This window comes from Chiloscyllium punctatum, chromosome 27 (assembly GCF_047496795.1).
Source record: "Chiloscyllium punctatum isolate Juve2018m chromosome 27, sChiPun1.3, whole genome shotgun sequence".
NCBI classification, from domain to species: domain Eukaryota; kingdom Metazoa; phylum Chordata; class Chondrichthyes; order Orectolobiformes; family Hemiscylliidae; genus Chiloscyllium; species Chiloscyllium punctatum.
Genome location: NC_092765.1, coordinates 12331207 through 12355521, shown reverse-complemented (window position 1 = coordinate 12355521; position 24315 = coordinate 12331207). Strand labels below are relative to the sequence as shown.

General features: G+C 41.2%; 1 protein-coding gene across 1 annotated transcript in view; it reads right to left on the bottom strand.

Moving 5' to 3' along the window:
• Window positions 1-24315, bottom strand: part of zmpste24 (zinc metallopeptidase, STE24 homolog) — a 35592-nt gene that overhangs the window by 3896 nt on the left and 7381 nt on the right. The window contains exons 3-9 of the mRNA XM_072548098.1: window positions 23094-23180; window positions 18889-19005; window positions 12833-12985; window positions 12316-12457; window positions 7145-7338; window positions 5629-5733; window positions 3592-3735 (exon numbers count right to left, since the gene is read on the bottom strand). Coding sequence (XP_072404199.1) covers window positions 3592-3735; window positions 5629-5733; window positions 7145-7338; window positions 12316-12457; window positions 12833-12985; window positions 18889-19005; window positions 23094-23180 — 942 coding nt within the window. The remainder of the gene's footprint in view (window positions 1-3591; window positions 3736-5628; window positions 5734-7144; window positions 7339-12315; window positions 12458-12832; window positions 12986-18888; window positions 19006-23093; window positions 23181-24315) is intronic.

The window sequence follows — 24315 nt, the reverse complement described above, 5'->3', positions numbered from 1 at the left end:
GGCTTGAAGATTGTAAGAAGTCTGGCCTGTCCCACCCGTGTTCACGTATGGTGATGCACATGTAGACCGATTGGCTCCTCCACACTGCTGCACTATTCAATCCCTGACCCAAAAGGACAAACCTGATTTTTAAACAGTGCCTGGATTAGTGGTGCTGGAAGAGCACAGCAGTTCAGGCAGCATCCAACGAGCAGTGAAATCGACGTTTCGGGCAAAAGCCCTTCATCAGGAATAAAGGCAGTGAGCCTGAAGCGTGGAGAGCACTGCCTTTATTCCTGATGAAGGGCTTTTGCTCGAAACGTCGATTTCGCTGCTCGTTGGATGCTGCCTGAACTGCTGTGCTCTTCCAGCACCACTAATCCAGTATTTGGTTTTCAGCATCTGCAGTCATTGTTTTTACCTTTTAAACAGTGCCACCTAGTTCAGACTCACCTACAAGAGGAAATATCCTTTCCAAGTCTGCCTTGTCAAGATTATTGACAAATAAACCTGTTGGATTATAATCTGGTATGGTGTGATTTTTTTTAAAAACTTTGTCCACCCCAGTTCAACACCAGCATCTCCACATCAAGGCTGTTCAGGATCTCAAAGACATCCCACACTTTTAAACTCCAGTAGAAGTAAGTCCAGTCTGTGCAACCAATCATGTACAACCTGCTCATTCCAGTATCAACTTAGTGAATCTCCCCTAAACTCCCTCCAAGCCTGTTACATACTTCCTTGCAGGAGAGCAGAACTGCAAACACAGCTCAAGATGTGATCTCAACAATGCCCTATTTAAATGGAGCGTAATATTCCTACGTTTATGTTCAATTTCTCTTACAATAAATGGATTGCATTCAATGAGTCATCTTCATGACTTTCTTTACCTATTTAATCTTTTTAAACGCATGTACTAGTTCACCTAGATCTCTTACAGCCATTTTCCATTTAGGCAATACTCTGCATTTTTATTTTTCCTGCCAAAGTCAGCAACTTCACCTTTTTGCCCACTCATTCAAACTATTTATGGCCATCTGAAATCTCATATCTACTTCACAACATACATATATTTGTGTCATCTGCAAATTTACCTGCTGTGCTTTTACTCCCTCACTGAAGTCATCATAGAGATGCACAGGATGGAAACAGACCCTTCGGTCCAACCTGTCCATGCCGACCAGATATCCCAACCCAATCTAGTCTCACCTGCCAACACCTGGCTCATATTCCTCCAAATCCTTCCAATGCATATATCCATCGAGATGCCTTTTTAAATGATGCAATTGTACCAGCCTCTACCGCTTCCTTTGGCAGCTCATTCCATACACGTACCACCCTCTGCATGAAACAGTTGCCCCTTAGGTCTCTTTTATATCTTTCCCCTCTCACCCTAAACCTATGCCCTCTAGTTCTGGACTCCCCCAACCCAGGGATAAATGTCTATTTATCCTATCCATACCCCTCATGATTTTATAAATCTCTATAAGGTTACCCTTCAACCTCCGACGCTCCAGACAAAACAGCCCCAGCTTATTCAACCTGTCCCTATAGCTCAAATCCTCCAACCCTGGCAACATCCTTGTCAATCTTTTCTGAACCCTTTCAAGTTTCACAAGATCCTTTCAATAAGAAAGAGACCAGAATTGAATGCAGTATACCAAAAGTAGCCTAACCAATGTCCTGTACAGCTGCAACATGACCTCCCAACCCCTGTACTCAATACTCTGACCAATAAAGGAAAGCATACTGAACACCTTCTTCACTATGCTATCTCCCTGCGACTCCACTTTCAAGGAGCTATGAACCTGCATTCCAAGGTCTCTTTGTTCACCAACACTCCCTCAGACCTTACCATTAAGTGTATAAGTCCTGCTAAGATTTGCTTTCCCAAAATGCAGCACTGCGCATTTATCGAAATTAAACTCCATCTGCCACTTCTCAGCCCATTGGCCCATCTGATCACGATCCCGTTGTAAGCTGAGGGTCCTCTTCTTCACTGTCCACTACACCTCCAATTTTGGTGTCATCTGCAAACTTACTAACTATACCTCTTATGCTCACATCCAAATCATATATAAATGATGAAAAGCAATGGTTCCAGCAAAGTTCCTTGGGGCATTCCACTGGTCACAGGCCTCTAGTCTGAAAACCAACCCTCCACCATCACCCTCTGTTTTCTACTTTTGGGTCAGTTCCATATCGAAATGGTTAGTTCTCCCTGTATTCCGTGAGGTCTAACCTTGCTAACCAGTCTCCCATGGGGAACTTTGTTGAACGCCTTGCTGAAGTCAGTGTGGATCACATCTACCACTCTGCCCTCATCAATCCTCTTGGTTAATTCTTCAAAAAATTCAATCAAGCTCGTGAAACATGATTTCCCATGCACAAAGCCATGCTGACTATCCCTAATCAGTCCTTGCCTTTCCAAATACATGTACATCCTGTCCCTTAGGATTCCCTCCAATAACTTCCCCACCACTGATGTCAGGCTCACTGGTCTATAGTTCCCTGGCTTGATCTTACCACCTTTCTTAAACAGTGGCACCACATTAGCCAACATCCAGTCTTCAGGCACCTTACATTCCTAGTTTCCCACAGAGTTCTAGGGCACACCCAATCAAGTCCTGGGGATTTATCCACCTTTATGCGTTTCAAGACATCCAGCACTTCCTCCTCTGTAATATGGACATTTTTCAAGATGTCACCATCTAATTCCCTACATTCTATATCATCCAAAATACTCATTTAGTATATCCGCCATCTTCTGCAGCTCCACACAAAGGCTGCCTTGGTGATCTTTGAGGGGCAAAAGTGAGGAATGCAGATGCTGGAAATCAGAGTGTAGATTAGAGTGATCCTTGAAAAGCACAGCAGGTCAGGCAGCATCCGAGGAGCAGGAAAATCAACATTTCTGGCAAAAGCCCTGCCAATTAGAGACTCATTTATGCATAATGTTTTCTGCTGGCCAATCTTCTATTCATACTAACATTTCACATCCTGCATTAGGTGTTCCCACTCTTCACAATAACCTTGTGTGCACAGCACCTTGCAAATACCTTCTGTAATTCTAAGTACCGACAATCTACAGGCTCATATTTGCCCTCAGCACATTAGTCTGTCAAACAACCTCATTAAATTGGATAAATAAATATGATTTTGCTTTCAAAACTAGGCTGACTTTTCCCAACTATCTTGAGATTTTCTTAATGTCTGATTTTAATCTATTTAATGATTGATTTTAACACATTTCCCATAAAGATAGCAAGTTAAATGGCCCATTTTCTCGTTTTCTGCCTCTCTCTCTTCATGAAGTGGGACTAGATTGGGTTGGGATATCTGGTCAGCATGGACAGGTTGGAACTGAAGGGTTTGTTTTCATGCTGTACATCTCTATGACTCTAAGTGTTTTATTTGTTACTTCCCAGTCTGATGGAACCTTTCCAGAATCTAATGAATTTTGATGAACTCAGAATATCACACATGAAACCAACTTAGCTTAAGTGTAACGTAATCCCTCAGTTTCCTGCTGAAAATGAGAAGCCCCAGTGGGAGCAACTAAAATGATTCAAAACAGTAAAGATACAAGCATTCATCATAGCTTCAGCTCACCTCATTATAAGGAGAGAAAATGAACTGGAAGATGATCATCAATCCAATAAGAGTAGGCTGGGTGTCATAGAAACCAAAGGCAGAAAAAAGCTCCTTTCTGTCCATGAGAACAGCAAACAGGAAAAAGCAGAAGAAAGAGTTCACCTGAAATACAAGCACAGGTAAGTTAGACCAATAAAGGCTACAACATGCTAATACAGCAATACCTACCATTGCAGATCATAAAAGAGCAAACATCTACATATTAGTCTACTCCAGACATTCCTGTGGATGGTTACCTAACTCATGTTTTATTACATGCATTACACTTTTGTAAACCTTAATACAAAATGGAACTTGATGCTCATGATTCCTACGATTGCATTTGCACACAAACAGTTATAAGCCCTCATTCAATTAAAGCACTAGAGTAAAAGTCAGAGATAATCAAATACAACAGGGTTAGGGTTGGTATGTATACAAATATAAACCAATGGATTGTATTAAAAATACTGGAAATTTGGAATGTAGTATTTTAAAAGCAAGAACATTTTTATTTGCATCAAACTGATTTCAGAAATGTTATCATTTCAACAGTCCAGAAGCACTTCACCTCCCTTCAAGACATCTTATCTAAACCACATTAGCACAGTGAGGAGGTACAATGCATGCACTGACATTGGCAAGTCCCAGATTTGATCAATACAGGCAAAACCTAAAGCAACAGAAAATCCTAGAAAGACTCAGCAAATTAAGCAATGACAAAAGGAAAGCTTTCTCTTTCCATAGGTGCTGCCTAATCTGCTGAGCGTTTTGAACCCAGAGGTTTTTCACTTGCAATGAATTTGTGAACAGAAGCTATTAAAACTAATCAAGCACAGTTGGGAGCAGAAAGGGATTAAGGCAGATGGTGTAATGAGTAAATAATGTCTTCCAGGGGAGAATGATATTTATTTTTCCCTTCAATATGCTGATATCTTTTCCACATTCACTCGCAGTCAGTATAAATCAAGTGATTCTGTGCAATTTTGAATTCCTCCAAGTGGATATACCCCATAAACACCATAGGTAGCAGCAATTTTGTGAAAAATTACTTTGGTTTACCCTCCACTTCAACAGATCTGACAATTTAACAATGGTTAATGGATCGAACAATGAAAACAAATTTGCCCCACACATGTAATCAGAGCAAAAGAACTGCAGATAAAAACAAGGAGAGATTCAACAGGTCACTCATGAACCTCTGTAGTCAGAAGTTCCAATCAGATCAGCATCTTTGTAATGTTCACAACATGAACTGTAATACTCATGCCAAAGATAATGAAAGTTAATTGTGTCTTGGGTCAAACTGGGAAACTCTTTAAAATAAAAATCTGTGGAGAGAGGTAAAGGCAACATTTTGAGAGCAATGTGGCTCTTCTTTGGACCATTGAACTGAGTTTAGATTAGATTAGACTCCCTATAATAGGGAAAAGAACCCTTCAGCCCAACAAGTCCACACCAATCCTCCGAAGAGTACCCCATCCAGACCATTTCCCTACTCTATATTTACTGCTGACTAATGCACCTACACTACGGGCAATTTAGCATCGCCAATTCACCTAACCTGCACATCTTTGGATTGTGGGAGGAAACTGGAGCACCCGGAGGGAAGCTACGCATACACTGGGAGAACGTGCAAACTCCACACAGACAGTTGCCTGAGGCAGGAATCGAACCCTGGTCCCTGGCACTGGGAGGCAGCAATGCTATAACCACTTCAGCCGGCAAAGTTGGACAGCCCAGTATGGCTCGCAGTTAGATGGAAACCCAGACACTGAGAAGTGGACTAGCTGGCTTGAAAAGCTCTCAACTATGAAATACCCATTCTACCAAGACTCCCATCTTAAGAATGCCTACATGGGAGACAACAATAAAACAATTTTATTGCAGCAAATCACTGTCTCCAGAAAGGGGAGACAATATCACTTCACAGGTAACAATGAATTGTAATCTATGTTTCAGACAAACTGACAGACATACACACACACACAAATATAAAAATGGACCACACATTACCTGACTAATAATGATGTTCTTCACAGTATGGCCCAATTTCCAATGCCCAAGCTCATGACCAAGTACCGCTAGAACCTCTTGGTTACTGCAGCCCTGCTTCTTATTCTGGAAAGAAAGCATACCTTACTTGAAACTTAATTATTTTAAAAGTAATGTCCCAGTCTACTGTGGTGAGAAGTTCACAGATCAGTCATGTGTTTGAGCCAACATCTCAGACGTCATGGCCTGTTTTGATAGTGACCTACAGTTGGGTATGGCCATTTGGATACAGAACAGGCTCGAAGGTAGAGGACAGAGGGTGGTGGTGGAGGATTGTTTTTCAGACTGGAGGCCCGTGACCAGTGGAGTGCCACAAGGATCGGTGCTGGGTCCACTGCCTTTCATCATTTAAATAAATGATTTGGATATGAACATAAAAGAGGTATAATTAGTAAGTTGGCAGATTACACTAAAATTGGAGGTGCAGTGGACAGCGAAGAACATTACCTCAGATTACAATGGGATCTTGACCAGATGGGCCAATGGGCTGAGAAGTGGCAGATGGAGTTTAATTTAGATAAATGCAAGGTGCTGCATTTTGGGAAAGCAAAGCTTAGCAGGATTTATACACTTAATGGTAAGGTCCTAGGGAGTGTTTCTGAACAAAGAGACCTTGGAGTGCAGGTTCATAGCTCCTTGAAAGTGGAGTCGCAGGTAGATAGGTTAGAGAAGGTGTTCAGTATGCTTTCCTTTATTGGTCAGAGCATTGAGTACAGGAGTTGGGAGGTCATGTTGTGGCTGTACAGGACATTGGTTAGGCCACTTCTAGAATATTGCGTGCAATTCAGGTCTCCTTCCTATCGGAAAGATGTTGCGAAACTTGAAAGAGCTTAGAAAAGATTCACAAGGATGTTGCCTGCAAGGGCTGTTTTCCCTGGAGTGTCAGAGGGGTGACCTCAGAGATTTATAAAATCATGAGGGGAATGGATAGGATAAATGGACAAAGTATTTTCCCTGGGGTGGGGGAATCCAGAACTAGAGGACATAGGTTTAGGGTGAGAGGGGAAAGATATAAAAGGAATCTAAGGGGCAACGTTTTCAAGCTGAGGGTGGTGTGCGTATAGAACGAGCTGCCAGAGGAAGTGGTGGAGACTGGTATTAATTGCATAATTGAAAAGGTCTCTGGATGGATATATGAATAGGAAGGGTTTAGTTGGATATGGGCCAAGTGCTGGCAAATGGGACGAGATTAGGTTGGGACATCTGATTGGTGTGGACAAGTTGGACCGAAGGATCTGTTTCCATGCTGTGCACCTCTTTGATTCTATGACTAGACCTTCTCCAGTGCCTTGCCAACAGTTTCAGCCTAGGTTTCTGATTACTTATGGACTACCTTGAGATGGCGCTTTCACTCTTCTCTCCACTACCTGATCCCCCACATGCCAGGCATCGATATCAAATTAAACTAAAGCAAATCATCGCCTATTGTCTTGAGAATAACCAATAGAAGAAAGTTGAATAGAAGTTGCTAGCTTACCTTTGGTCTTACTTTGGTTTCAATGCTCTCAGTTTCACTCCCATCTCCTGCAGCTGTCTGTATTTCAACATTCTCATCAGCTGTCCCTTTATTTAATGGGGAATGATCTTCAAGAAGTGTATCGAACAGAACAATACGCTTGTTCTTAAAAAACCCATAAAAATATGCATTGCTGTGCGATGACCTCTTTGATCCTATTTAAAACATTAAAGATTTATAGATTTTATTACGAGGTATTGCAACATATGTTTTATCCACCTCATTTTTCTACAAAACTTTAGAGAGGCTCTGTAGTCAAAATCACCCTAAACTTCCAATCAGATCAGCATCCTTGGCATGTTCACAACATGCACATAGAACAGTACACTGCAGAACTGGCCCTTCGGCCCTCGATGTTGCGCTGACCTGTGAACTAACCTAAGCCCATCCCCCTACCCAATCCCATCATCATCCAAAGGTCGTTTAAATCTCCCTAATGTGGCTGAGTTAACTACATTGGCAGACAGGACATTCCACACCCTTACCACTCTGAGGAAAGAACCTGCCTATCACCCCTCAATTTGCAGCTATGCCCCATCATACAAGCACTTTGGGAAATAACTGAATTCAGTGCCTCTTCACCTGTGTTTTTGCTTGTTACATTGTTTTTAATTTTAAAGAGTTCCCAGTTTGACCTAAACCTTCATTACCTTTGGCTCAAGCAATATTGTGAATGTACTGTATATACTCAAGTAATAGTTGATCTCGTGTAAAATGTCATCATCCTAGGAAAAAGACGCTCACTGTCAACCCTATCTAATCCTCTGATCATCTTATATGTCTCTATTAAATCCCTTCTCTCCAATGAGAACAGACCCAAGTCCCTCAACCTTTCCTCACAAGACCTTCCCTCCAGACCAGGCAGCATCCTGGTAAATCTCCTCCAGACCTTTTCCAATGTTTCCACATCCTTCCAAAATAGGGGCGACCAGAACTGTACACAATATTCCAAGTGAGGCCACACTAGTGTTTTGTACAGTTGCAGCATGACATCACGCCTCTGGAACTCAATCCCTCTTCCAATAAAACCTAACAAACCGTTTGACTTCTTAACAGCACTGGGAGATAGTAAGGTCGACAGATGAGTTGAGTGTGTGTTGCTGGAAAAGCACAGCAGGTCAGGCAGCATCCGAGGAGCAGGAAAATTGACGTTTCAGGCTGCAGCCTTTTATCAGGAACCGAATTTTTCCAGCAACACACGCTCACTTCTTAACAGCACTATCAACCTGGGTGGCAACTTTCAGAGAGCTATGTATACTGACACCAAGATCTCTCTGCACACCCACACTACCAAGAATCTTTCCATTGACCCAGTATTCTGCCTTCCTGTTATTCTTCCCAAAAGTGAATCACCTCACGCTTAGCTGCATTGAAGTCCATTTGTCACCTCTCAGCCCAATTCTGCAGTTTATCCAAGTCCCCCTGCAACCTTCTTCCACATTGTCCACCACTCCACCGCCTTTAGTGTCATGAAGTACAGTGTACTGTATATTCTAGAGTAATAGTCAAATTTTTTTTGACAATTTTTAAGGTTAAATTTATGGCGTCGACTATTACACGCATACTATTTTTGAGGGGCTGAAATTTGTCCCTGTCAAAATTCATACCGTATCATTAGCAGAAACCCAATTGATCTCTAAACAAATAAAAGGAAAAAAAAATGAATTATGGTAATTCTGAAAACCCAGAGTGGAACAAAACAGCCAGCAGACTGGAAGCGGAGCAGAACAACCGGCAGACTGGAACACTGGAATGGGGTGTGACAGCCAGCACACTGACTCATAAACATTGATCTGTGAAGAACTAGGGTTGACTTTTACACAAAATATATGGAAAATTCCAGATTATTTGGACAAAAATAGGGGGTCAACTTTTACACGAGATCAACTATTACTTGAGTATATACGGTACATTCACTATATTGCTCGTGCCAAAGGTAATGAAGGTTAATTGAAGGTTTAGGTCAAACTGGGAACTCTTTAAAACTAAACACAATGTAACAAGCAAAAACACAAGTGAAGAGGCACTGATTTCAATTATTTCCCAAAGTGCTTGCGCACGTAACCCAGAAAGGACCATTACAGGGTAAGGTAGTAATGCAGCAATGAGGGCATCCAAGGAAAAGTTAGTGCAAGTATATACAAAACATATCCTTTTCAGTACAGAGTATCACTAACATTAATGTACCCAGGTTGACAAAGATGAAATAAAACAGAAAAAGGATGTTTATGACAATTGACAGAATTCAGATTCAGTCAATAACCTGGAAGATTATGGCAGCTCCAAGAGGGAATTGCACAAGTTCCTAGAAAAACCAGAGAGAGATCACGAGAAAATATTGGCAGACGATATTCAATTCAACTCTGTATCATTTAATAAACATGTAAAATGTAAGCTGTTAGCTAGGGAGAAACATGGATCTTTTAAAAAGCAAAGGACAGCCTTTAATCGAGGGAGAGGACATGAAAAACATACAAAATATTGCCTCTGCTTTCATAAAGCAAGTGGATAACGTGAAGTTCATACTAAGGACAGAAGAATGCTCTTGTACACGATAATAGACCGAGGAATCCTACTAAAAAATAATAACAATACTGAATGTTGGTAAGTGAGCTGGTTCAAATGAAGTGAACTCCAAGTTGCTGAAAGGAACAAACGTAGAAATAGCAGATGCATCGGATCATTATTTCTTCATTGTCAATTATTACAAGTGTAAGGAGGACTGGAAGATTGCTGGTGTTTTGCTGCTGTTCAAGAATGAGAATAAATCAGGAAACTACAGGTCAATCAACCAGTGATTGGTGATGGGAAAGTTATTGGAAAGCATTAGGCGAAAACAAACAAACAAACTCTCATTTGGAAAGGTATGAGCTATACAAAGGGAGCAAGCATGGATGGATTTGAAAGCAGGCTGTATCTGTCTAACTTGATCAAATTTGTTGACAAAGTAAAAGGAGATCGATGAAAGCTAGATAATGTGAATAATTATGGGTTTCAAGACAGAATTTAATGTACTTGCATGTCAATCGCTTTTCAACACAGTGGTGATTTATCAGTGCTGCTTACAGACCAGAATTTTCACTGTTCCATGATATACAAACTAAAATTAGGCACTCTGTAGGCCACAGGTGCAGAAATGTGAGCCAGTCCTTTACAAAGGATCAGTTGGTAAAACAAGCATACCAAAAGGCCTCCTAAACTGATATCATGAGAGACCAAATAAACTGACCCATACTCCACACCATTAACATACAAACTGAGCTATCATGTCTTTTTGGTCAATTTCAGACTGGGCTACTGGTAAAGTATGGCTACCTGGGGATAATATCAGAGTGACTGCAGGATGAAGGATCGAGGAGAGGAAAATAATATATGTATTACAATTTTAGGGAAAGAACACCACACATTGGGTTTCCAAGTCTTTCAGGAACAGCAGTTCCATTTTGAGCCATTGTAAACATCTCCTACCACACTCCAGGGCAAGCTTCAAGAAACAGAGGCCTACACAAACCATGGTCAGAGAATTCAACGGATACAAAATCAAAGAAATGTAGGAAGTGGCCAGTGTATAATCCTACTATATGGATTATAAAGAACTAGATAATACACATTTGGATTGGGTTGCAAAGGATAAATCAAGTGATTGCTTAGAATTGCAAAATCAAAAAAGCAAAGGAGAATATGGTTTATCTGCTATTTACAAAAAAAATGTGACTTTGGAGACGGATTTCAAAACTTAAGACAGACAAGGGTGAAGTTTTATTACTTTAGGCGCTGAACAAACAAACAAACATGAAAAATCCTGATGGATCTGTGCTGCCAACATCAACCAACATTGAGGTAAAGATTTTTTTTCCAGTACACACCTAGAAGCTATAAGCTATGGGCAGCTCCTAGAGAAATTTGCAAGAATGCCATACCACCTCTCTGTTAGCAAGACTGGAATGCAGTACACTCTATATTTCTTTCAGCAAAACAGTTTGAAGAAACCTGATAAGGTTTCAAATAGTGTGATTCCTAATTGTTTCTCAGCTGAATCTGAACCCTAGTCTGAAGATTTTGCATTATGAGGGGTTTAAAGGGATATGGGCCAAGTGCTGGAAAATGGGACTAGATTAAGTTGGGATATCTGGTCAGCATGGCTCGGTTGGACCAAAGGGTCTATTTCCGTGCTGTATATCTCTATGGCTCTATGACTACGCCAGAGCGGATGCGGTATAATTAAAGGAATTTCGAGGTTGTTGTAGTGCCACAGGAGCAGGACACTTCAAAAAGCCTTTAGCCAGTTTTTTTTTTCCATTTGAGATAAAAATGAACACTCAGCAGATTAAGCAGAATAAAGAAGGGAGAAAAAGTTGTATTTATACAGTACTATACACAATCACGAAAATTCTCAAAGTGCTTTACAAACAATGAAGTTGTGATTGTAAGACAGGAAATGTGGCAACCAAGTTCAGAGCAAACCTCCACAAACGGATGTAATAATGACCAAATAATTGGTTTTGTTTCTCTGTTGTGTGTAGGATAAATTTTGGACCTTTACAGCCACCTGACCAGACAGCTGAGCCCTTGGTTGAATGTGTCACCCAAAAAGAAGACATCTACAGGAATGCAGCACGCCCTCAGCATTACAACTAGACGGTCAGCTTCTAATTATGTGCTCAAGTCCTGGAATGGAAGTTAAAACCTGCTACCTTGTATTTTGGAAGTGAGAATGCTCCCAGTGGAGCCATAACCAATGGAGAAAGAAACAGGTTTAACATTTCAGGCTGCTGATGACAACTTTTCTAAACGGCCTGATGAAAAGTCAACCACCTGAAGAACTCTGGTTTTTCATCTCTCCATAAGTGTTGCCTGACTTTCTCAGCGTTGTCAGCATTTTATGCCTTCAGTATTTTGCTTTTGAACAGGCTCACCAGGATATAACTGCGCATTCAGGTTTATTTATTTGCAGACAGTAGAAAAGAGCCAAGTACTCCACTTCAGTTAACAAGAAGGATTTCATTAAGCAGCATAGTATTCTCTTTAAACAGACTACTTTCAGTGAAAACGTGAAACAATTGTGTCTTCAAGTTTCATTGATTAAAATGCTACAGAAAAGATGCATTGTCTCATTAAGCAAAGTGCCTTACCCTCTACTACATAAACCTTGGTTAAAGGAAAGCTGATACTCTTGGCCATTTCCTCAATACTCTCTCTCAACTCTCCATCAGGAAGCGGAGTGAATTTGTCAAACAGTGGTGCGATATAATCAGCATAGATAGTCACCAATACCTGAAGACAAAATGGATAGGGAAGAAATGTCAGAAGCACATTAACATTTCACAACCTTGTCATCAACCCATCAGCTGCTCAAGTCTGTCCCACCACTCATTAACACCATGCTGATCTGTTAGTTTCAGATCCCACATACCTATCTGATCCCAATAAGTTCTAATTCCTTGCTGGACACCAATGTTCTGTCTGGACCACTGATATTGAACACATCTATCAAATATCCTCTCAACTCTCTTTTCTATGGAGAGCTCCTGACTCTCTTAAATCCTAAAATTACCACCTTCAGCAAAGGAAAGAATAGGGAATGGGAAGTCAAGTTGGAAATCGGAGCAAAATCAGAATTAAAAATAAAGAGGGTTGCTGTGTACTCACCAGAGAAACAATCAATGTGAAAAGCCAAGCGTAAATGAAGAAATAATCCCCACCAATTTTAATAATGTACAAAAGCAGAGAGGTCACAGGAAGCAAAATACACTGAGTCACTGCAAATTTCTTCAAGGCATCCTTAAAAAAGAATCCCAAAGTCTGCAGAAAAGAAAGACACTGCATTTGTTACAAACTGGCAATATCACTCCGAGCACCGATTGCCTATTAAAACATACATTTCACTGTCACAACTGGGCAACACAACTGTTTTCCCACTTACTATTTATCAATGTATTAAGTATACAAAGGTTTAAAGGAGAAACTAACCAGCTGCAATAACGTGTTCACTCAGTCCTCAAAAGAACAAATTATGAGTGTCCCGGACAAAGTCAATCAGAGCAACCTTAACAGAGCAGTCAAAAATCAGTGGGCACAGATTGGAGGCAATTGATAGAAAACTTAAGAGGAGGGATGAGGAAACAATTCCTCTCAGAAAGTGTGGTAGGGAACATGGAACTCACAGCCTGAAAGGGTGATATAGACAGGAACTGCCACCCCATTTAAAATGTTCTTAGATAAAACATACTTCTACTTGAAATACCATGACCTGCAAGATTACAGATCTGGTGCAGAAGTGGTTTTAGGCTGGGCCATTCTTCAACAAGAAGAGTGGACACAATGGGCTGAATTGCCTCCTTTTGCGCCACAATTATTTTCATAACTTCTGGAAGGATAATCTGGCCAAATATTACAAATAATTACCCTCAAAAATCCAGTTTAAGACAAAAACGGGAGAGAATGAGATTCATGCAAATCATGGAGGGGAGACACCAGTCTACAACAAGCTTGTAAAGAAGACAGGTTTCAGACCCTACATGAGAGAGTTGCATTGAGAACATAGTATGTATTGCTGTAAATAAAGGTGTTACAGAACACAACGAGGTGATATAAGAAGCAATTAGCCTCAGGGATGGTATGTGCTAATGCCCACAGCCTAAGATTCTCCATGATGTGGAGGAGCCAGTGTTGGACTAGGGTGGACAAAGTTAAAAATCACAACACCAGGTTATGTTCCAACAGGTTTATTTGGAAGTACCAACTTTTGGAGTCCCACTCCTTCTTCAGGTGGTCGTCTAGGTGTAGGTAACGAAATTGGTTTAAAGCATGAGATAAAGCAAATATCTTAACTGACATTAAGTTAATTTATAACTTGTGAAAAATGATAGCAACTGAACTTAAATCTGCTTTTTGTGATTTCTGTAGAGCCAACAGAAGTCAAAAGTTGATGGTGCTTTTTAAATTTTAAAAAGATCAAGCGAATTTTGTTTCAGACTGTCATCAGTCTTCCTAGATGCCACTCCAGCATATTTACATTACAGTACTTAGCACATACAGGTTAGCCAAAGAGTCAGAATCAATCTGCAATTTTTAGACAGCGAGACTGTAAAGTTTACAAAGCAAGTGTCTGAGTTATCTAGACCAACCTCGAGAACCAGCAAGAGACAGAATCAGATTTCCATACTCAACAGTAATATCCATTTTACTCTCTATTTGGCAGGTTTGCTCATAATTCATCCCAATCAGATGTTTTCTCACAGAAGGGACTGTGGGGCCAGGAAGATAACTGAATGAGGTATGGTAGGCTATTTTTATGCAATCTCTAAGTCCTGGACACATAGGAAGAAAGAGATATTTTATAGGATCTTTATAGTGTGTAAGCAGGCGATTTAGCCCATCAAGTCCACACTGATCCTCCAAAGAGCAGCCCCCGCCACTGCCCAACATCCCTGTACCTCTGCATTCCCTATGGCTGATAGAGTCAGAGGCGTAGAACATGGAAACAGACCCTTCGGTCCAACCCGTCCATGCCGACCAGATATCCCAAACCAGTCTCATCCCACCTGCCAGCCCCTGGTCCATATCCCTCCAAACCCTTCCTATTCATATACCCATTCAGATGCCTTTCAAAAGTTGCAATTGTACCAGCCTCCACTGCTTCCTCTGGCAGCTTATTCCATATACACACCACCCTCTGTGTGAAAAAGTTGCCCTCTTTTATATCTCTTTCATAGGTAGGTCTCTTTTATATCTTTCCTCTCACCCTAAACCTATGCCTTCTAGTTCTGGACTCCACCACCCCAGGGAAAAGACTTTGTCTATTTATCCTATCCATGCCCCTCATGATTTTGTAAACCTCTATAAGGTCACCCCTCAGCCACTGACACTCCAGGGAAAACAGTCCCAGCCTGTTCAATCTCTGCCTGTTGCTCAAATCCTCCAACCCTGGCAACATCCTTGTAAATCTTTTTTGCACCCTTTCAAGTCCTACACACTCCTAGCAATTATGGACAATTTAACATGGCCAATCCACCTAACCTGCACTGCTTTGGACTGAGGGAGGGAACCGGAGCACCTGGAGGAAACAGATGCAGACACAGGGGAGAACGTGCAAACTTCACACAGACATGATGTGGAGCTGCTGGTGTTGGACTGGTAGGGGGACAAAGTTAAAAATCACACAACACCAGGTTATAGCCCAACAGATTTATTTGGAAGCACTAGCTTTCGGAGCACTGTTCCTTTACACCAAAGCTTGTACTTCCAAATAAACCTTTTGGACTACAACCTGGTGCTGTGTGACTTTTAACTTCACACAGACAGACAGCCAGCAGAGGGTGGAATCGAACCCAGGTCCCTGGCATTCTGAGGCAGCAGTGCTAACTACCAAGCCACCATGCCGCATTTCGTTCAGAAATACAGACTAAATCAGGAAACGTCAATAAAAGTTAGTCAAAACATTTCTAACCTATTTTGAGGAATAAAAAATTTTATTAAATTCCAGTAAAGGCTGAACGAATAAGTGGCTCCTCCAGCATGATACTAAACATTGGCGACCAGGTCCGATGAAAGGTCACAAACCTCAAACACAAACCATATTTTGCTTCCCATGAATGCTACCTCACTTGCTGAGTTTTTCCAGAATTCATTGTAAATTTTCAGCAACCACTGGGTTTTGCTTTGTCCGGGCAAGCGAGTTCCTGGTTCAATCCCTGGTGTGTTCTGAGTTGGCCATCAGTCAGGGCAGTAACGGAGTCAATGCAATCAGCTGCAGTGGCCCTGATCTCGGGAGGGCGTCGAAAGGGGTTGGGAGGTTCCGTTTCCAGACAGAACCAGGATCAACATCAGTGTGCCTGATGTAAATAGCCTGACACTCACTGGTTTAGTTTTAAACAAAGGAATTCGGGTACCAGGACACTGCAATGAATGAGGATGCATGCATGGCAAGATCACAGTCTGTGAGAAAAAGCAATGGAGAGGAAAGTACAAACTCTTCCTCTTTTTTTTAAAAAAAAAGCCCTGATTACAACAGTTACTGGAACACAGCAGATTTAGTTTCACAATTTACAAGCTCAATAACATATACTTTATTCATTCTATGGCATATGAAGCTATCAGCTACTTTTGTCTCAAGCAAGGAATTTCCTAAACAAAAACAAAAATTGCTGGAAAAACTCAGCAGGTCTGGCAGCGTCTATGGAGGGAAAACTATTAATGTAACAGATCTAGTGACCCTTTGTCAGAACGGATTACAGCTAAGAAAAGTTTGGTATATATGCCGAAGAGGGGGATATGAGAAGGACACTACAACGTTCTGTCTGCAAAAGTGATTCTTGTTGCCTACCACCAAGTATGCCAGCCAAAATCTCTGTCTCAGACTTGCTGCAGTGCTCCAGCAAAGCTCAGCACAAGCTGGAAGAATATTTCATTTTCCACTTGGGGACCCCACAACCTTCAGGACTCAATACAGTGTTCAATAACTTTCCCCCCCATGTCTCTCCATCACCCCACCACCCAACCCAACAGACCAGACTTTGTTATCACATGGGTTGCTACCACAACCAACCACTGTCAGTCACGAACAGTCCCATTATCAGCTTTTGATTCTCCCAGGCTGACCTTTACCCATTCCACTTTCCCTCTGGACTCTATCTCCATCTATTACTTACTCCTCCATCCTCATCTTCAGCAACCCTTTCTAGCCAGAATTGGTTCTGAAGGGTCACTGGACCAAAACATTAAGTTTGCTTTCTTTTCATAGATGATGCCAGACTTGCTGAGTTTTTAGCAATTTCTGTTTTTGTTTCTGATTTCCAGCATCTACAGTTCTTTAGTTTTTAAGGAATTCCCTAAATCTCTCTCCTTCTATCTCTCCCTTCTTTAAGATACTCTTTAAACCTAACTCTCTGTCAAGCTTTTGTTGCCCTAGTCCTAATAGCTTACAAGGCATAAATAGTTACATTTGGTTTGACAATACTCCTTTAAAGTTCCATTGGACACTTCACCATGTTAAAGGCACAATATAAATGCAAGTTGCTTTTATCCCCCCATATAAATACGTTATTTTTTTGACTGACTACACCAAACACAGAGTTAATATTGCTTACTGTTAACTGCCTCTGCAAGCCTCAGGGCATATACATTACAGCTTTGCATATCATGCCAAAAACAATGAAATGCTGCAATGTGCTTGCCAATACAAATTAATTAGTGTCCATTCAGTGACTATGAGATAGAATCTCAAGTGTTTGGAACATATCAAATCTGTCTTAAAGGGAGGAGTCAAATCAAGTCAAATCATTCCAGTCAATTATAAATATCACCAGATATTGTTCACCATACCTTTTACATTTGGCAGCAGATTTGCAGTCAGCAAACATTGTTTTGAACTCTCCAAACTGCTAACATTTAAACAATTGCTACTGTCTGGCATACAAGGATATCATCGGGAATATTTGAATATTAAGCTGCGCTGAACCAACAGTAAAGCCTGAAGATTGGAGCTTGAAGATTAAAAAATGACAGCGAAGCAAAGGATTATTTCTTTCACAGGTTAGTTACATACTTGGGGTTAGTGTCGAGGAGGCACCTTGGCTGTTTTTCATACTAGCATGATGAAGTTTGAATAATATTTAGTAAGACCAGATTACTTATCTGTTTATTAGAGTCATAGAGATGTACAGCATGGAAACAGACCCTTCGAGCCAACCTGTCCATGCCAACCAGATATCCCAACCCAACCTAGTTCCACCTGCCAGCACCCAGCCCATATCCCTCCAAACCCTTCCTATTCATATACCCATCCAAATGCTTCTTAAATGTTGCAATTGTACCAGCCTCCACCACATCCTCTGGCAGCTCATTCCATACACGTACCACCCTCAGGTCTCTTTTATATCTTTCCCCTCTCACCCTAAACCTATGCCCTCTCGTTCTGGACTCCCCGACCCCAGGGAAAAGACTTTGCCTATTTATCCTATCCATGCCCCTCATAATTTTGTAAACCTCTATAGGGTCACCCCTCAGCCTCCGATGCTCCATGGAAAACAGCCCCAGCCTGTTCAGCCTCTCCCTGTAGCTCATCCGTGTAAATCTTTTCTGAACCCTTTCAAGTTTCACAACATCTTTCCGATAGGAAGGAGACCAGAATTGCACACAATATTCCGACAGTGGCCTAACCAATGTCCTGTACAGCTGCAACATGACCTCCCAACTCCTGTACTCAATACTCTGACCAATAAAGGAAAGCATACCAAACGCCTTCCTCATTATCCTATTTTATTCAGTTAATTTGTTTGGCAGTTTATAGTCTTGACAGTGAATTTCACCTATAACGGCTTGCTGACGATCAGCATGAGAAATATTGCAGCACAGTGGCAAGGGATGTTATTCAGACATTAATTCTTGCTACATGTATCCTGATAGCCAGCAGATAAAGGCTCACTCTGGTTGTGTATATACTATTTTCAAGAATGAAATCAAACCTCAAGGAAATATTGAAGTTTAAAAACTTATAACTTGTGGTTAGCTCTTTTCTTTTTGTTTTTAACAATATTGATCATATTTTGGCCTCCTTTTCCGAGAGCAGTGGAACAGAGTGTCCATCCTATTTAACTTCAAAAATGTTAATGTTTGATATATTAACAAACTATAATCCACAAGCCATTTGTAGTCTGTTCCAAGAATTAATTTTTTCACTTAAAGAAATTCTGGAATCCACAGACCTGCTGATTGAAACCATGCTTCTCTTCAATGATAAAGGTGTTGTAGATGCTCCACGGGAGACCTGTGACTGCACTGAATAATGTTGCGAGAAATAGGAATACCAAGGACTGAGTTATCTGTTCAAAGAAAACAAAAATATGAAGGAAAAGTTTCCTTAAAATAAAAGCACAAGCTGCACCACAAAGACAATTTTGAAAAGACAGACTCTTCATATGAAATACTCTACAATTTGTACATAACTTCAAAAAAAAAGAAATCACATCCATATCTTCCAATATGAAGCTTTGCAAGTGAGAATTCAGAATTGTAGATTCATTGTAAGTGGTAATGAATTGAAACTACAAGTTACTCCCTGAAAGTGCAGTAGTTGTCCGATTTGTTTGAAAAGCAGGTACATGCATGGAGTGAAGAAAGGACGCAGACAGCCATTTCAATGTTGTCTGTAGGTCCTCCATCCAAACACTTTCACTGTTTGGTACAAACAATAGGCCATCTTCAAATGTACTTTATTCTTTTGACATTTTCCTGCTCCCTTCAGCTAAAATGTTTTGGAACTTGCTGGAGGTGTAAACTTAAAATGAGACCATGAAAACATAACTGGTTATAGTTAATGTTCTCCAGGACACAGAATATAATTGTTTGTCTTGTTATATACTGTCAGTTATTTTTTCATCCAACTGAGGGGGCAGATAGATTAGATTACTTAGTGTGGAAACAGGCCCTTCGGTCCAACAAGTCCACATCGACCCACCGAAGCGCAACCCATCCAGACCCATTCCCCCACATTTACACCTTCACCTAACACTTCGGGCAATTTAGCATGGCCAATTCACCTAACCTGCACATTTTTTTGGACTGTGGGAGGAAACCGGAGCACCCGGAGGAAACCCACACAGACATGGGGAGAATGTGCAAACTCCACCCAGTCAGTTGCCTGAGGCAGGAATTGAACCCAGGTCTCTGACGCTGTGAGGCAGCAGTGCTAACCACTGTGCCACCGTGCCACCCACGGGCCTCAGTTAATCTCATGCAATATATGGTACTTGCAATAATTTTTTTTATTCATTCATGGGAAGTGGACATTGCTGGCTCAGCCAGCATTTATTGCTCAGAGGGCAATTTAAGAGTCTACCACTTTGCTGTGGGTCTGGAGTCACATATGAGCCAGACCAGGTAAGGATGGCAGTTTCCTTCCCTGAAGACTATAATCAGACTTAATTCCAGATTTTCTTCCCCACACTGAATTCAAATTCCACCATTTACCATGGCAGGATTTGAACCCGGGTCCCTCGGACATTACCGGGGTCTCTGGATTAATTGCCCAGTGATACCACAGAGCCATTGCCTCCTCTGAAATGCAGCACTTGCACAAGCACTGCACGGAGTTATCAACCCAGAATGCTAATACACTGACGTTTCAGCAACACGGCTCAAATCAACTTTGAGTCAAAGGTGAGACCGCTGCCTCTTGACCAAAGATTAGTTTTATTTTCCCTCTTCCTCCTCCCTTTTTCAGTGAGTGCCTCTTTCATCTCTGCACGATCTTCATTTGGATGGCACTAATCAAGCGTGACTGTCCTTGATTGGTTTTAGCTAATATGGTCTTCAGGCAAGAAGGGAAGAATCATTTTACTTTTGAGGCCTCAGGCAGGGTAAGGATGAATGGTGGCAGTTGGTATAGCTCGAGCGTTTAAAACAAAAAAGGATTGGAACTAAAGTTGTACCAAACTTCTGAATAAAATAATAATGTTAAAATTATAGCTTTGCTGGGTTGAAATAATTGCACTTAAAAATTATGGTTTGGCAAAGAAGCCGAGGCTAAATGTTAAGAAATTCTAAATTCCCCAATTAACCTTATAGGAAAAACAGAGTCATTGCAAGTTCTAGCAATTATGTTTTACATTCTAATTAACCCCCTGTCCACCACACCTCCTCACTCAAAGCTACCAGTTAGACTGATCTCACCTTCCATGCTGAGGCCGTGTTAGTTAAAACTGAAAAATTTGACCAGCTCAATGGTCATGTCTTCCATGTAAAGCAAGATAATGGAGAGATTTATACTAGGAAGGAGTGAGGGAGAAAGAAAGGTCATGACAGTGGCTCAGCAGTTAGCACTGCTGCCTCTCAGCACCCAACACCTGGCTTTGATTCCACCCTTGGCCGACTGTGTGGAGTTTGCATATTCTCCCTGTCTGCTTTGGTTTCCTCTGGGTGCTGCGGTTTCCTCCCACAGTATAAAGATGTGCAAGTTAAGGGGCAGTCCCAGCAGATTGGAAAATAGCAAATGTTACGGCACTGTTTAAAAAAGGAACTAGACAAAAGATGGGGAATTATAGACCAGTGAGCTTAACCTCTGCAGTGGGGAAGATACTTGAGTCTATTATCAAGGAAGAAATAGCAGGGCATCGCGAAAGAAATTGTCCCAATGTACAGACGCAGCACGTGTTCACGAAGCGCAGGTCATGCTTCCCAAATCTTTTGGAATTCTATGTAGATATTTCAAGCAAGGTGGACAACAGGGACTCAGTGGATGTGGTGTATCTAGAATTCCAAAAGGTCTTTGACAAGGTGCCACACAAGAGGTTGCTGCATAAATACAGATGCATGGTGTCAGGGGTACAATATGAGCAAGGATAGAGGATTGGCTGACTAACAGGATGCAAAGAGTAGGGATAAATGAGTGCTATTCTGGCTGGCAATCAGTAACTAGTGGTGTGCTTCAGGGATTGGTGTATTTAAGATTTATATAAAAGATTAGGAATTGAGGACCACGTCTACGGTGTCAAAATTTGCTGATGACAGTAAGATTAGTGGCAGAGCAAAGTGTGCAGAGGACTGTGAAACTTTGCAGAGGATCATAGATACATTAAATGAGTGGGCAAAGGTCTGGCAGATGGAATACAATGTTAGTAAATGTGAAGTCATACATTTTGGTAGGACCAACAGTAAAATAGATTATTACTTGAATGGCAAAATGTTGCAGCATGCTGCTATGCAGAGGGACCTGGGTGTCCTTGTGCATGAGTCGCAGAAGTTTGGTCTGCAGGTACAATAAGTAATTAGGAAGGCAAATGGAATTTTGTCCTTCTTGCTAAAGGGGTTGAGTTTAAAAGCAGAGAGGTTACGTTGCAGCTGTACAAGGTGCTGGTGAGGCCACTCCTGGAATACTGTGTGCATTTTTGGTCTCCTTACTTGAGAAAGGATGCACTGGCACTGGAGGGGGTGAAGAGGAGGTTCACTAGGTTGATCCCAGAGTTGAGGGGGTTGGCTTGTGAGGAGAAGCTGAATAGATTTGGATTATATTCATTGGAATTCAGAAGAACGAGGGGGGAATCTTATAGAAGCATATAAAATTATGGAAGGGAATGGATAAAATAGAAATAGATATGATGTTTCCATTGGTCGGTGAGACTAGGACAAGAGGGTGGCCTCAAGATTAGAGGAGGCAGGTTTAGAACTGAACTGAGAAGGAGCTTCTTCACCCAGAGGGTTATTAATCTGTGGAATTCCTTGCCCAGGGAAATAGTTGATGCTACTTCAGTAATCGCTTTTAAAGCTAAGGTAAATACTTTTTTGAAAAATAAAGGAATTAAGGGATATGGTGAAAATGTGGGTAAGTGGAGCAGAGTCCAAGAAAAGATCAGCCACGATCTTATTGAGGGACAGAGCAGGCTCGAAGGGCTGGACAGCCTACTCCTGCTCTTAGTTCTTATGTTCTTACTGGTCGTGCTATAATGCCCATAGTGTTCAGGGATATGCAGGCTAGGTGGATGAGTCATGTAAAGTGCAGGGTTAAAAGGGACAGGACAGGGGGTGAGGGTGCTCTTTGGTGGGGTGGTGTGGACTTGAAGGGGCAAACAGCCTGCTTCCACGCTATAGGGAAGCTATGATTGAAAAATATAACCCAAAATAACTTCACAAAACAACCTGACTAATGGAACAAGGCTAATTTTTGCTTTTTTTTCTGGTAAGGAAAATTAGGATCACAGTCCTGAAGGTAATTAAATGATTGTTGCAAGCTATCTGTATATGATGTCCGCCTCCCTCTCGCCCCGGACAGAGGAAGATACAGTCAAGATTCAAACCACATTATGGAAGCTAGATATAAGCCAAACTGAAGGATGTGTTCTATGGTACTGCCAGGAAGAATCACCAAAATCATTCAATATTGTAACTTAGAATATCAGATTTTCAGAGTGCTTACTTCATATTCAGGTCCTAGACCAAAACGTCCGATGACATGTCCAGATACATTCCATAGAAAAGGAATTCCACCAAGCAAGAGGATAAGCTGCAAAGAGAGAAGCACAATTACATGAATCATGTTAAAATGATATCTTTTTAAACCAGTGATGGTTTGGTAGTAAACCTTTACTTGTAACAAATGGGCCACAGTTGTACCCAAAATCACCCAATATTAAACCAGATGAGAATTGTGCCTTCAACACTTCACGCTTTGCTTTGGGGTTCACATTTTCTCTTTGACTGTTTGCAAAATCGGTTCTGAAATCTCACTCTCAAAAGGGTAATCATTCTTCAATCAAAGCACTGAGATCACCAGGCTATCCAACCATGAAAGGCGGGAACTGCAGACAAATCTTTTGGAGGTGGGAATGGAAAAAGAGAAGCAGCGAGGGGAGAAATATCTGAAATCCACCGGATTATGGTAAAAGCTTAATTGTTTCCGACCTGTCACTTATAGCTTGTCCACACTAAACATGGTATCAGCCTTCAGTATTAAACATTGCTAAAAAGCTGCTAGAAGTCAAGACTTTTCATCTTCACTCATCAGTACTAGGTCAGAAGAAACAGACTTGCTGCTCGTTGGATGCTGCCTGAACTGCTGTGCTCTTCCAGCACCACTAATCCAATATTTGATTTTCAGCATCTGCAGTCATTGTTTTTACCTTAAGAAAAAGAGACACCACTTCTTCATATAGCTAAAAGTCACACAATACCAGATTATAGTCCAACAGGTTTCATTCAGTTCATCAAGTTCTGAGATTTACATATTAATGAACAAAAACCTGCAATCCATTCTAAAAGATGAAAGACTTAACAGCAATCTAGGTTTGTTCAATATATCATTTCAGTTGCATGACACTGTAATCTTTTGCTATAAATTCTGTGTCTTATGATCCTCTACCTGATGAAGGAGCACCACTCTGAAATCTAGTGCTTCCAAACAAACCTGTTGGACTATAACCTGGTATTGTGTGATTTTCAACCTTGTCCACCCCAGTCCAACACCAGCACCTCCACATCATAATATAGCATGAGAGATGTTGTTGATTGGTCAGGCCATCATTAACATAGCAATGCAGCAAGAATAGTTAACTGTTAATCTTAATTCTTAGGCCAGTCATGTATATTCTGATTGGTAAGGATGTCATTATGGGGATATAGCAGCTTTGGCTGTCTCATGA